Genomic DNA, 12,959 nt, shown 5'->3' on the forward strand with positions numbered 1-12,959 from the left:
TTTGCTAGACGAGTTCCAGAAATCACCATTCAATTCTGGAACATTAAATATTAATTGCTAATGCATTTTGAATTGATTAACAATGTCACTAACCAAACAAAACAAAATGTTCCCTTTTTATAGCAAATATCCCTGGTTGGGCGGTATGTAGCCCAGTAGTAGAGTGCTCACCTCATGCACGGTCCGTCTACAATCCATCTGTGGGCCCCTTGGACTATTTTTAATTCCAGCCACTGATGTAACAACAGTGGTGGTATGTGCTGTCTGTTGGATGGTTCATGTAAAAGATACCTTGCTGCTAATAAAAAATAATAGCCTATGGAGTGTTGAAAATGGTTTCCTCTCATTATCTGGGTGGTCCTTAACCATATGTCCGACGCCATAAAACTAAATTAAAATGTGTTGTTAAAAAAAATTCATTCTTTCTTTCTATGCATACGCATCACTGTGGTGCAGGGATAATAGCATTTCTCTCTTTCACTGTGGTGCAGGGATAATAGCATTTCTCTCTTTCACTGTGGTGCAGGGATAATAGCATTTCTCTCTCACACTGTGGTGCAGGGATAATAGCATTTCTCTCTCACACTGTGGTGCAGGGATAATAGCATTTCTCTCTTTCACTGTGGTGCAGGGATAATAGCATTTCTCTCTTTCACTGTGGTGCAGGGATAATAGCATTTCTCTCTTTCACTGTGGTGCAGGGATAATAGCATTTCTCTCTTTCACTGTGGTGCAGGGATAATAGCATTTCTCTCTTTCACTGTGGTGCAGGGATAATAGCATTTCTCTCTTTCACTGTGGTGCAGGGATAATAGCATTTCTCTCTTTCACTGTGGTGCAGGGATAATAGCATTTCTCTCTTTCACTGTGGTGCAGGGATAATAGCATTTCTCTCTTTGTTTGTTTTTCCATTAGAGTACAGCACAGTTTCCAGTATCTCTCAAAAATTATAAAATTATTTCATAATAATATTATTATATATTGTTATCTATCATCTTTTTACATATGTATATATGGTTTTCTTGTTTTAAATGTTTCATCTCTTATAAATTGTGTTGATAGTAAGTTGTTAACTTATTTGTTTAGATTAACATTTTTAAAAACCTTTAAATGTTTCATCTGTAACAAATTGTGCTAATACTTTCAGTTGGTGCTAAAACTTAACACTAGCTTTGAATCAGTTGTTTTTTAACGTTTTTTCTCAATAACTGTATTGTAGATGTCTGATGTTATTGCCTTGGATGCTCTTTTCACCTATCACGGGAAAAACACACTGCCGCACAGGTCAGTAGCCGAGTAATAACTAATTAAATGCTGTGCACATATCTACTGACAAGTATGAGACACTGGTGTTTGTACCATCCTCAGACTGGTCTGTTGGTGCATGTATGCTGTGCACATATCTACTGACAAGTCTGAGACACTGGTGTTTTTACCATCTCCAGACTGGTCTGTTGGTGCGTGTATGCTGGGCACATATCTACTGACAAGTCTGTGGCACTGGTGGTTTTACCATCTCCAGACTGGTCTGTTGGTGCATGTATGCTGGGCACATATCTACTGACAAGTCTGAGACTGTTGGTGCGTGTATGCTGGGCACATATCTACTGACAAGTCTGTGGCACTGGTGGTTTTACCATCTCCAGACTGGTCTGTTGGTGTGTGTATGCTGGGCACATATCTACTGACAAGTCTGAGACACTGGTGTTTTTACCATCTCCAGACTGGTCTGTTGGTGCATGTATGCTGGGCACATATCTACTGACAAGTCTGAGACTGTTGTTGCGTGTATGCTGGGCACATATCTACTGACAAGTCTGTGGCACTGGTGGTTTTACCATCTCCAGACTGGTCTGTTGGTGTGTGTATGCTGGGCACATATCTACTGACAAGTCTGAGACACTGGTGTTTTTACCATCTCCAGACTGGTCTGTTGGTGCGTGTATGCTGGGCACATATCTACTGACAAGTCTGTGGCACTGGTGGTTTTACCATCTCCAGACTGGTCTGTTGGTGCGTGTATGCTGGGCACATATCTACTGACAAGTCTGAGACACAGGTGTTTTTACCATCTCCAGACTGGTCTGTTGGTGCGTGTATGCTGGGCACATATCTACTGACAAGTCTGTGGCACTGGTGGTTTTACCATCTCCAGACTGGTCTGTTGGTGCGTGTATGCTGGGCACATATCTACTGACAAGTCTGAGACACAGGTGTTTTTACCATCTCCAGACTGGTCTGTTGGTGCATGTATGCTGGGCACATATCTACTGACAAGTCTGTGGCACTGGTGGTTTTACCATTTCCAGACTGGTCTGTTGGTGTGTGTATGCTGGGCACATATCTACTGACAAGTCTGTGGCACTGGTGGTTTTACCATTTCCAGACTGGTCTGTTGGTGTGTGTATGCTGGGCACATATCTACTGACAAGTGAGACTGTTGTTGCGTGTATGCTGGGCACATATCTACTGACAAGTCTGAGACACTGGTGGTTTTACCATCTCCAGACTGGTCTGTTGGTGTGTGTATGCTGGGCACATATCTACTGACAAGTCTGAGACACTGGTGTTTTTACCATCTCCAGACTGGTCTGTTGGTGCGTGTATGCTGGGCACATATCTACTGACAAGTCTGTGGCACTGGTGGTTTTACCATCTCCAGACTGGTCTGTTGGTGCGTGTATGCTGGGCACATATCTACTGACAAGTCTGAGACACTGGTGTTTTTACCATCTCCAGACTGGTGTTGGTGCGTGTATGCTGGGCACATATCTACTGACAAGTCTGTGGCACTGGTGGTTTTACCATCTCCAGACTGGTCTGTTGGTGCGTGTATGCTGGGCACATATCTACTGACAAGTCTGAGGTGTTTTTACCATCTCCAGACTGGTCTGTTGGTGCTGTATGTGGGCACATTCTTAGTCCACTGGTGGTTTTACCTCCAGACTGGTCTGTTGGTGTGTGTATGCTGGGCACATATCTACTGACAAGTCTGTGGCACTGGTGGTTTTACCATTTCCAGACTGGTCTGTTGGTGTGTGTATGCTGGGCATATCTATATCTGAGACACTGGTGTTTTTACCATCTCCAGACTGGTCTGTTGGTCTGTATGCTGGGCACATATCTACTGACAAGTGAGACACAGGTGTTTTTACCATCTCCAGACTGGTCTGTTGGTGCGTGTATGCTGGGCACATATCTACTGACAAGTCTGTGGCACTGGTGGTTTTACCATCTCCAGACTGGTCTGTTGGTGCGTGTATGCTGGGCACATATCTACTGACAAGTCTGAGACACTGGTGTTTTACCATCTCCAGACTGGTCTGTTGGTGCATGCTGGGCACATATCTACTGACAAGCACTGGTGGTTTTACCATCTCCAGACTGGTCTGTTGGTGCGTGTATGCTGGGCACATATCACTGACAAGTCTGAGACACTGGTGGTTTTTACCATCTCCAGACTGGTCTGTTGGTGCGTGTATGCTGGGCACATATCTACTGACAAGTCTGAGACATTGGTGGTTTTACCATCTCCAGACTGGTCTGTTGGTGCGTGTATGCTGGGCACATATCTACTGACAAGTCTGAGACACAGGTGTTTTTACCATCTCCAGACTGGTCTGTTGGTGCGTGTATGCTGGGCACATATCTACTGACAAGTCTGAGACACTGGTGGTTTTACCATCTCCAGACTGGTCTGTTGGTGCGTGTATGCTGGGCACATATCTACTGACAAGTCTGAGACACTGGTGGTTTTACCATCTCCAGACTGGTCTGTTGGTGCGTGTATGCTGGGCACATATCTACTGACAAGTCTGAGACATTGGTGGTTTTACCATCTCCAGACTGGTCTGTTGGTGCGTGTATGCTGGGCACATATCTACTGACAAGTCTGAGACACAGGTGTTTTTACCATCTCCAGACTGGTCTGTTGGTGCGTGTATGCTGGGCACATATCTACTGACAAGTCTGAGACACTGGTGGTTTTACCATCTCCAGACTGGTCTGTTGGTGCGTGTATGCTGGGCACATATCTACTGACAAGTCTGAGACACTGGTGGTTTTACCATCTCCAGACTGGTCTGTTGGTGCGTGTATGCTGGGCACATATCTACTGACAAGTCTGAGACATTGGTGGTTTTACCATCTCCAGACTGGTCTGTTGGTGCGTGTATGCTGGGCACATATCTACTGACAAGTCTGAGACATTGGTGTTTATACCATCTCCGGACTGGTCTGTTGGGCACAGACACAATGCTCGAATCTTATATGGAGTTTTACTTACATGTAGGTCAGAATTTCTTAATTTGGACAAGACTGTCAGTCAGCCGGTGTTTTTACTCTACTGCCGAACTGATTGTCGAGTCAGTATTCATGAATACCTAACATTGTATGCTAAACATAAAACAATGGATTTTGGTTTGATTATATAGTTGATGATGTGGACCTTAAAACTGTTTAACCTTTAATAGATTTAGTTAATTATATTTTGGAATACTGTTGACAAAGTTCTGACCAACTTGTGAAAATACATCCAGTTCGCCTTGTTTCAAATCATATTTTCTTCTTTCTTTTCTCTTTCCTTTCCACCTCATTTTGTTTGTTCAAATATAAATTAAACCTATCGGTTAAAATTGTAAGGAGTGTCTTGTTTTGTTTGTTTTATTCCCATCTTTTTAAAATTTTATACTCACTGGAATTTGTAACTTTGAATAATTGAAATGTTCACTTTTATTGTGTTTTTTAGGTTGGCAATATTATCTCACTTCCCTGAAACAACCTCCCCCGTGGAATACAAATGCCTTCTTCCCGAAGTTGGGTAAGTTTTAAAAATATATTTTGTTTTACTGTAATAGTGTGAGCACTAACTAAATGCAGTCTCCACACACGCACATGCACAAACACACACACGCACACAGAGACCCACACACAGAGACCCACACACAGAGACCCACACACAGAGACAGAGAGAGAGAGACACACACACACATACACACACATAGGTACATGCAAGTTGTAATAATAACCTCTGTTTAGTATCTAGTTATTGTCAGTGGCCACATTTTGATCTGTGAAGATTTCATTTCAAATTGTTTGTACATATATTTTGATTCTTTTAATAGATTTGTGAATGCATGTAGTAGTAGACAGGGCAAGATTACAAACTTTATAATGGGTATAATGTTTGTTTTTATTTGTATTACTAGAACTGATAACAAGGTGGCTACTTGGGACGAGTATAATGTTTGTTTTTATTTCTATTACTAGAACTCATAACAAGGTGGCGATTTGGGAAGAGTATAATGTTTGTTTTTATTTCTATTACTAGAACTGATAACACAGTGGTGATTTGGGAAGAGTATAGTGTTTGTTTTTATTTCTATTACTAGAACTGATAACAAGGTGGCTACTTGGGACGAGTATAATGTTTGTTTTTATTTCTATTACTAGAACTGACAACACAGTGGTGATTTGGGAAGAGTATAATGTTTGTTTTTATTTCTATTACTAGAACTCATAACAAGGTGGCGATTTGGGAAGAGTATAATGTTTGTTTTTATTTCTATTACTAGAACTCATAACAAGGTGGCTACTTGGGACGAGTATAATGTTTGTTTTTATTTGTATTACTAGAACTCATAACAAGGTGGCTACTTGGGATGAGTATAGTGTTTGTTTTTATTTCTATTACTAGAACTGACAACACAGTGGTGATTTGGGAAGAGTATAATGTTTGTTTTTATTTCTGTTACTAGAACTGACAACACGGTCGCGACTTGGGAAGAGGATAATGTTTGTTTTTATTTCTATTACTAGAACTGACAACACGGTCGCGACTTGGGAAGAGTATAATGTTTGTTTTTATTTCTATTACTAGAACTGACCACACAGTGGCGATTTGGGAAGAGTATAATGTTTGTTTTTATTTCTATTACTAGAACTGATAACAGAGTGGTGATTTGGGAAGAGTATAATGTTTGTTTTTATTTCTGTTACTAGAACTGACAACACGGTCGCGACTTGGGAAGAGGATAATGTTTGTTTTTATTTCTATTACTAGAACTGACAACACGGTCGCGACTTGGGAAGAGTATAATGTTTGTTTTTATTTCTATTACTAGAACTGACAACACAGTGGCGATTTGGGAAGAGTATAATGTTTGTTTTTATTTCTATTACTAGAACTGATAACAGAGTGGTGATTTGGGAAGAGTATAATGTTTGTTTTTATTTCTATGGTGGCTACTTGGGACGAGTATAGTGTTTGTTTTTATTTCTATTACTAGAACTGACAACACAGTGGTGATTTGGGAAGAGTATAGTGTTTGTTTTTATTTCTATTACTAGAACTGACAACACAGTGGCGATTTGGGAAGAGGATAATGTTTGTTTTTATTTCTATTACTAGAACTGACAACACAGTGGCTATTTGGGAAGAGGATAATGTTTGTTTTTATTTCTATTACTAGAACTGACAACACAGTGGCGATTTGGGAAGAGGATAATGTTTGTTTTTATTTCTATTACTAGAACTGACAACACAGTGGTGATTTGGGAAGAGGATAATGTTTGTTTTTATTTCTATTACTAGAACTGACAACACAGTGGCGATTTGGGAAGAGGATAATGTTTGTTTTTATTTCTATTACTAGAACTGACAACACAGTGGTGATTTGGGAAGAGTATTCGTGGCGAGACCCTGACTGGTGTGAAGAAGATTTCTGCAGGTTTGTTTACTAGTCCCGTACTGGTCCAACCAGAGGGGACTATAGGTTTCATCTCCATCCTTCTGTCTGTTTTTCTTTCATTCTGTCTGTCTGTCCATTCATTTGTATGTCCCACATATAGCTTTTCAGATGGGGGTTTTTCACAATGCCTCAAAATATTGACTGAAATTTTATTAATGTTTTTATCATGTACTGTTACAGATCAAATTGAACTTTTTTGGTGATTTACCCATTTTTTCACAGAATTATGGCCCATGAACATTTTGTAGCTGAACTAAAATATGACGTATAAAGTTTTGAAAATGAAAGTGTGCTATTAGACTATGTTTTAGGTGATCTGTTGGTATTTTTACTCACCTGGGGTGAACAGACGGGCCTGTTGATCAGCCCTGCTTGTAATGGCTCTTGTCATCTTGTTTTAATATTTCAGGTCGGCAGTAGATCCCAACCCAGAAGACCTTGGGGCCTTTCTTTATGAAGCGGAAACAGAACTGGAAAAATTCAGGTGAATGATGCTGAATTAAAAACATACAAGTCTTGTGACTCCACTGACGTCATTATGACTCGAAACTGCAGGTAGTGATTAAATATTAGGAGAACTGGTTATGTCATCTAGTATTGCAAACATGACAGTAGTCCACATTTACGTTTTTTTTCTCTATTTTTTAATGCAGCCTTTTTTGGAGAACCGGCCTCGGTGGCGTTGTGGCAGGCCATCGGTCGACAGGCTGGTAGGTACTGGGTTCGGATCCCAGTCGAGGCATGGGATTTTTAATCCAGATACCGACTCCAAACCCTGAGTGAGTGCTCCGTAAGGCTCAATGGGTAGGTGTAAACCACTTGCACCGACCAGTGATCCATAACTGGTTCAGCAAAGGCCATGGTTTGTGCTATCCTGCCTGTGGGAAGCGCAAATAAAAGATCCCTTGCTGCCAATCGGAAGAGTAGCCCATGTAGTGGCGACAGCGGGTTTCCTCTCAAAATCTGTGTGGTCCTTAACCATATGTCTGACGCCATATAACCGTAAATAAAATGTGTTGAGTGCGTTGTTAAATAAAACACTTTTTTTTTTCTTTTTTGGAGAACGTACATGTAATAGAAGTGAATTTGTGATTGCCTCCATGAATCACTATCAGGTACCTTGTCTGTAGCAGGACTGCCACTCCCCAGGAGATCCTTCACAGAATGTCACATCCTTGCACCATATATAGGGTTGGACGTAGCTCAATGGTAAAGCACTAGCTTGTTGTGCGATCGGTCTAGGATCGATCCCTGTCGGTGGGTCCTTTGGGCTATTTCTTGTTAATGCCAGTGTCCCACAACTGATATTCCAAATGCCATGGTATGTGCTGTCCTGTTTGTGGAATGGTGCATATAAAAGATCCCTTGCTACTAATGGAAATATGTAGCGTGTTTCCTCTCTAAGACTAAAATGTCAAAATTACTAAATGTTTGGCATCCAGTAGCCGATGATTAATAGATCAATGTGCTCTAGTGGTGTTGTTAAACCTTTTTTGGAGAACATTCAAATAGAAGCTATATAATTTGATTGAATAAACAAAGTTGTTTTCTGTTTGGAATTTTCAGACCTTTTTATACGCCCATTTATGGGTCGTATTATGGTATGGCGTTGTCCGTCCATCCGTACGTCCGTGATATAACATTTTTTGGTCCAGACCATATCTTGCATACAGATTCATACAGGACCATCAAACCTCACATGTAGGAACAACTTGGGATGGCAGTGTGTCATGTGCTATTACTAGGTCACTGTGACCTATTTTTCATGATCTACTGCACATAATAGTAAATCGTTGTCCGGATCATATCTTACATACAGATGCATACAGGACCATCAAACCTCACATGTAGAAACAACTTGGGATGGCAGTGTGTCGTGTGCTATTACTAGGTCACTGTGACCTACTTTTCACGGTCTACTGCACATAACAGTAAATCCTTGTTCTGGGGCCTAATTCACAAAGGTCTCTTAGGCTCTGCTAGACAACAAAGCATCCTCTTTGCAAGTCTTTTAGCATTGCACTGCGAGATCACAAAGTTGCGAGAGTTAGTGAATTAGGCCCCAGATCATATCTTGCATACAGTGCCATGAAATCACATGTAGGAACAACTTGGGATGGTGGTTGGTCCAAAACAAACTGCTTATCCAACCCATTGCAAATATTTCATATAATTATAACGGTTGTTGGTAAGCATGCCTTGTCTTGTTTCTGTAGGTCCACCCACCTGAGTTCATCTCTGCTGACCGACTGGTTCGTGTACCGAGCCTGTGAGATAGAACGGTTGTCGAGGATGGTGGACAATGCGATGGAGCTTGTCAAGATGGGCATCCAGAGAGGGGTCGAGGTGAGTCTATGTATTATATATAATTATAAAATCTGCTGTGTGTAAAATCTCTGGTAAGGTCAGAACTTTTGCCCATGACAGACTTGTGTCAATCTATAGAATATAAAGCATTTAGAAAGGGATTAAGGTGAATATATATATTATAAAATCTGCTGTAGATAAAATCTCTGGTTAGGTCAGAATTTCTGCACACAACAGTCCTGGTTGCACCTGTGGAGTATAAGGCATTTTGAGAGTGGTTGAGGTGAATACATAGCAGATAGATGCAGGGCATCATTTTGCAATGTGTTTCTAACATAATTTACATGACATCGTATTCAGTGTTGTAGTGCTGTGATGTCATGTTAAACACAGTTTTAATGTAGAAACATCACATCACAGACATATTGACATAAGCATACACATATTCTCTGTCCACTGTCGGGTTTTGTGAAGGAAATAACTTGTCAGTATGTACATACCAGTACAAATTGGTAAATGAATACAGAATCAACATAGGAATCGATACACAAGCAAGGGTATTGTGTATCGTATCATCAGCAGTAGTATCGTGATACATTGATGCATTGGTATCGTGTATCGTATCATCAGCAGTAGTATCATGATACATTGATGCATTGGTATCGTGTATCGTATCATCAGCAGTAGTATCGTGATACATTGATGCATTGGTATCGTATCATCAGCAGTAGTATCGTGATACAATGATGCATTGGTATCGTGTCATCAGCAGTAGTATCGTGATACATTGATGCATTGGTATCGTGTATCGTATTATCAGCAGTAGTGTCGTGATACATTGATGCATTGGTATCATGTATCGTATCATCAGCAGTAGTGTCGTGATACATTGATGCATTGGTATCGTGTATCGTATCATCAGCAGTAGTATCATAATACATTGGTATCGTGTATCGTATCATCAGCAGTAGTGTCGTGATACATTGATGCATTGGTATCGTGTATCGTATCATCAGCAGTAGTGTCGTGATACATTGATGCATTGGTATCGTGTATCGTATCATCAGCAGTAGTATCGTGATACATTGATGCATTGGTATCGTGTATCGTATCATCAGCAGTAGTGTCGTGATACATTGATGCATTGGTATCGTTTATCGTATCATCAGCAGTAGTGTCGTGATACATTGATGCATTGGTATCGTGTATCGTATCATCAGCAGTAGTGTCGTGATACATTGATGCATTGGTATCGTGTATCGTATCATCAGCAGTAGTGTCGTGATACATTGATGCATTGGTATCGTGTATCGTATCATCAGCAGTAGTTTCATGATACATTGATGCATTGGTATCGTGTATCGTATCATCAGCAGTAGTGTCGTGATACATTGATGCATTGGTATCGTGTATCGTATCATCAGCAGTAGTGTCGTGATACATTGATGCATTGGTATCGTGTATCGTATCATCAGCAGTAGTGTCGTGATACATTGATGCATTGGTATCGTGTATCGTATCATCAGCAGTAGTTTCGTGATACATTGATGCATTGGTATCGTTTATCGTATCATCAGCAGTAGTATCGTGATGCATTGGTATTGTGTATCGTATCATCAGCAGTAGTATCGTAATACATTGGTATCGTGTATCGTATCATGAGTAGTATCGTGATACATTGATGCATTGGTATCGTGTATCGTATCATCAGCAGTAGTATCGTGATACATTGGTATCGTGTATCGTATCATCAGCAGTAGTATCGTGATACATTGATGCATTGGTATCGTGTATCGTATCATCAGCAGTAGTATCGTAATACATTGATGCATTGGTATCGTGTATCGTATTATCAGCAGTAGTGTCGTGATACATTGATGCATTGGTATCGTGTATCGTATCATCAGCAGTAGTATCGTAATACATTGGTATCGTGTATCATATCATCAGCAGTAGTATCGTGATGCATTGGTATCGTGTATCGTATCATCAGCAGTAGTATCGTAATACATTGGTATCGTGTATCGTATCATCAGCAGTAGTATCGTGATGCATTGGTATCGTGTATCGTATCATCAGCAGTAGTATCGTGATATATTGGTATCGTGTATCGTATCATCAGCAGTAGTATCGTTATGCATTGGTATTGTGTATCGTATCATCAGCAGTAGTATCGTGATACATTGATGCATTGGTATCGTGTATCGTATCATCAGCAGTAGTATCGTGATGCATTGGTATCGTGTATCGTATCATCAGCAGTAGTATCATGATACAGTGGTATCGTGTATCGTATCATCAGCAGTAGTATCGTGATACAGTGGTATCGTGTATCGTATCATCAGCAGTAGTATCGTGATACAGTGGTATCGTGTATCGTATCATCAGCAGTAGTATCGTGATGCATTGGTATTGTGTATCGTATCATCAGCAGTAGTATCGTGATACATTGATGCATCGTGACACCCCTATTCTTTAGTATGGTGGTGATAATAGTGTCTTCATAGCCTTTTGGACCCTACATGTATGTTTGACATCACACTCACACATTTGCTGATGTGGCAATCTTAGGCTTTATTACTGATTCATATCCCGGTTCTCTTTGTCTTGATATTAGCTCGTAAATGTTATAATTAAACAAAACACAATTGATTGAAGTATAATGTGGTGGTGTTTTTCTTTAATTGCATGTTTACATATCAACGATTGACTAGGGTTTTGTTTTTGTTTATTCAAGCATTGACTTGGTTTCTTTTGTTTATTATTCAAGCATTGACTTGGTTTCTTTTGTTTATTATTCAAGCATTGACTTGGTTTCTCTTGTTTATTATTCAAGCATTGACTTGGTTTCTCTTGTTTATTATTCAAGCATTGACTTGGTTTCTCTTGTTTATTATTCAAGCATTGACTTGGTTTCTCTTGTTTATTATTCAAGCATTGACTTGGTTTCTCTTGTTTATTATTCAAGCATTGACTTGGTTTCTCTTGTTTATTATTCAAGCATTGACTTGGTTTCTCTTGTTTATTATTCAAGCATTGACTTGGTTTCTCTTGTTTATTATTCAAGCATTGACTTGGTTTCTCTTGTTTATTATTCAAGCATTGACTTGGTTTCTCTTGTTTATTATTCAAGCATTGACTTGGTTTCTTTTCTTTATTATTCAAGCATTGACTTGGTTTCTTTTCTTTATTATTCAAGCATTGACTTGGTTTCTTTTCTTTATTATTCAAGCATTGACTTGGTTTCTCTTGTTTATTATTCAAGCATTGACTTGGTTTCTCTTGTTTATTATTCAAGCATTGACTTGGTTTCTTTTCTTTATTATTCAAGCATTGACTTGGTTTCTCTTGTTTATTATTCAAGCATTGACTTGGTTTCTCTTGTTTATTATTCAAGCATTGACTTGGTTTCTCTTGTTTATTATTCAAGCATTGACTTGGTTTCTCTTGTTTATTATTCAAGCATTGACTTGGTTTCTTTTGTTTATTATTTAAGCATTGACTTGGTTTCTTTTGTTTTTGTTTATTCAAGCATTGACTTGGTTTATCTTGTTTATTATTTAAGCATTGACTTGGTTTCTCTTGTTTATTATTTAAGCATTGACTTGATTTCTCTTGTTTATTATTCAAGCATTGACTTGATTTCTCTTGTTTATTATTCAAGCATTGACTTTGTTTCTTTTGTTTATTATTCAAGCATTGACTTGGTTTCTCTTGTTTATTATTTAAGCATTGACTTGGTTTCTTTTGTTTATTATTCACCGGCCTCGGTGGCGTCGTGGCAGGCCATTGGTCTACAGGCTGGTAGGTACTGGGTTCGGATCCCAGTCGAGGCATGGGATTTTTAATCCAGATACCGACTCCAAACCCTGAGTGAGTGCTCCGCAAGGCTCAATGGGTAGG

At 39.6% G+C, this 12,959-nt stretch overlaps 1 protein-coding gene across 2 annotated transcripts in view; it reads left to right on the top strand.

Moving 5' to 3' along the window:
- Positions 1 to 12,959, top strand: part of LOC121379474 (neuroblastoma-amplified sequence-like) — a 112,547-nt gene that overhangs the window by 51,089 nt on the left and 48,499 nt on the right. For both annotated transcript variants that reach the window (XM_041508127.1, XM_041508121.1), the window contains exons 21-25: positions 1,220 to 1,284; positions 4,748 to 4,819; positions 6,654 to 6,728; positions 7,159 to 7,233; positions 8,966 to 9,095. In XM_041508127.1, coding sequence (XP_041364061.1) covers positions 1,220 to 1,284; positions 4,748 to 4,819; positions 6,654 to 6,728; positions 7,159 to 7,233; positions 8,966 to 9,095 — 417 coding nt within the window. The remainder of the gene's footprint in view (positions 1 to 1,219; positions 1,285 to 4,747; positions 4,820 to 6,653; positions 6,729 to 7,158; positions 7,234 to 8,965; positions 9,096 to 12,959) is intronic.

This window comes from Gigantopelta aegis, chromosome 2 (genome assembly GCF_016097555.1).
Source record: "Gigantopelta aegis isolate Gae_Host chromosome 2, Gae_host_genome, whole genome shotgun sequence".
NCBI lineage: Eukaryota > Metazoa > Mollusca > Gastropoda > Neomphalida > Peltospiridae > Gigantopelta > Gigantopelta aegis.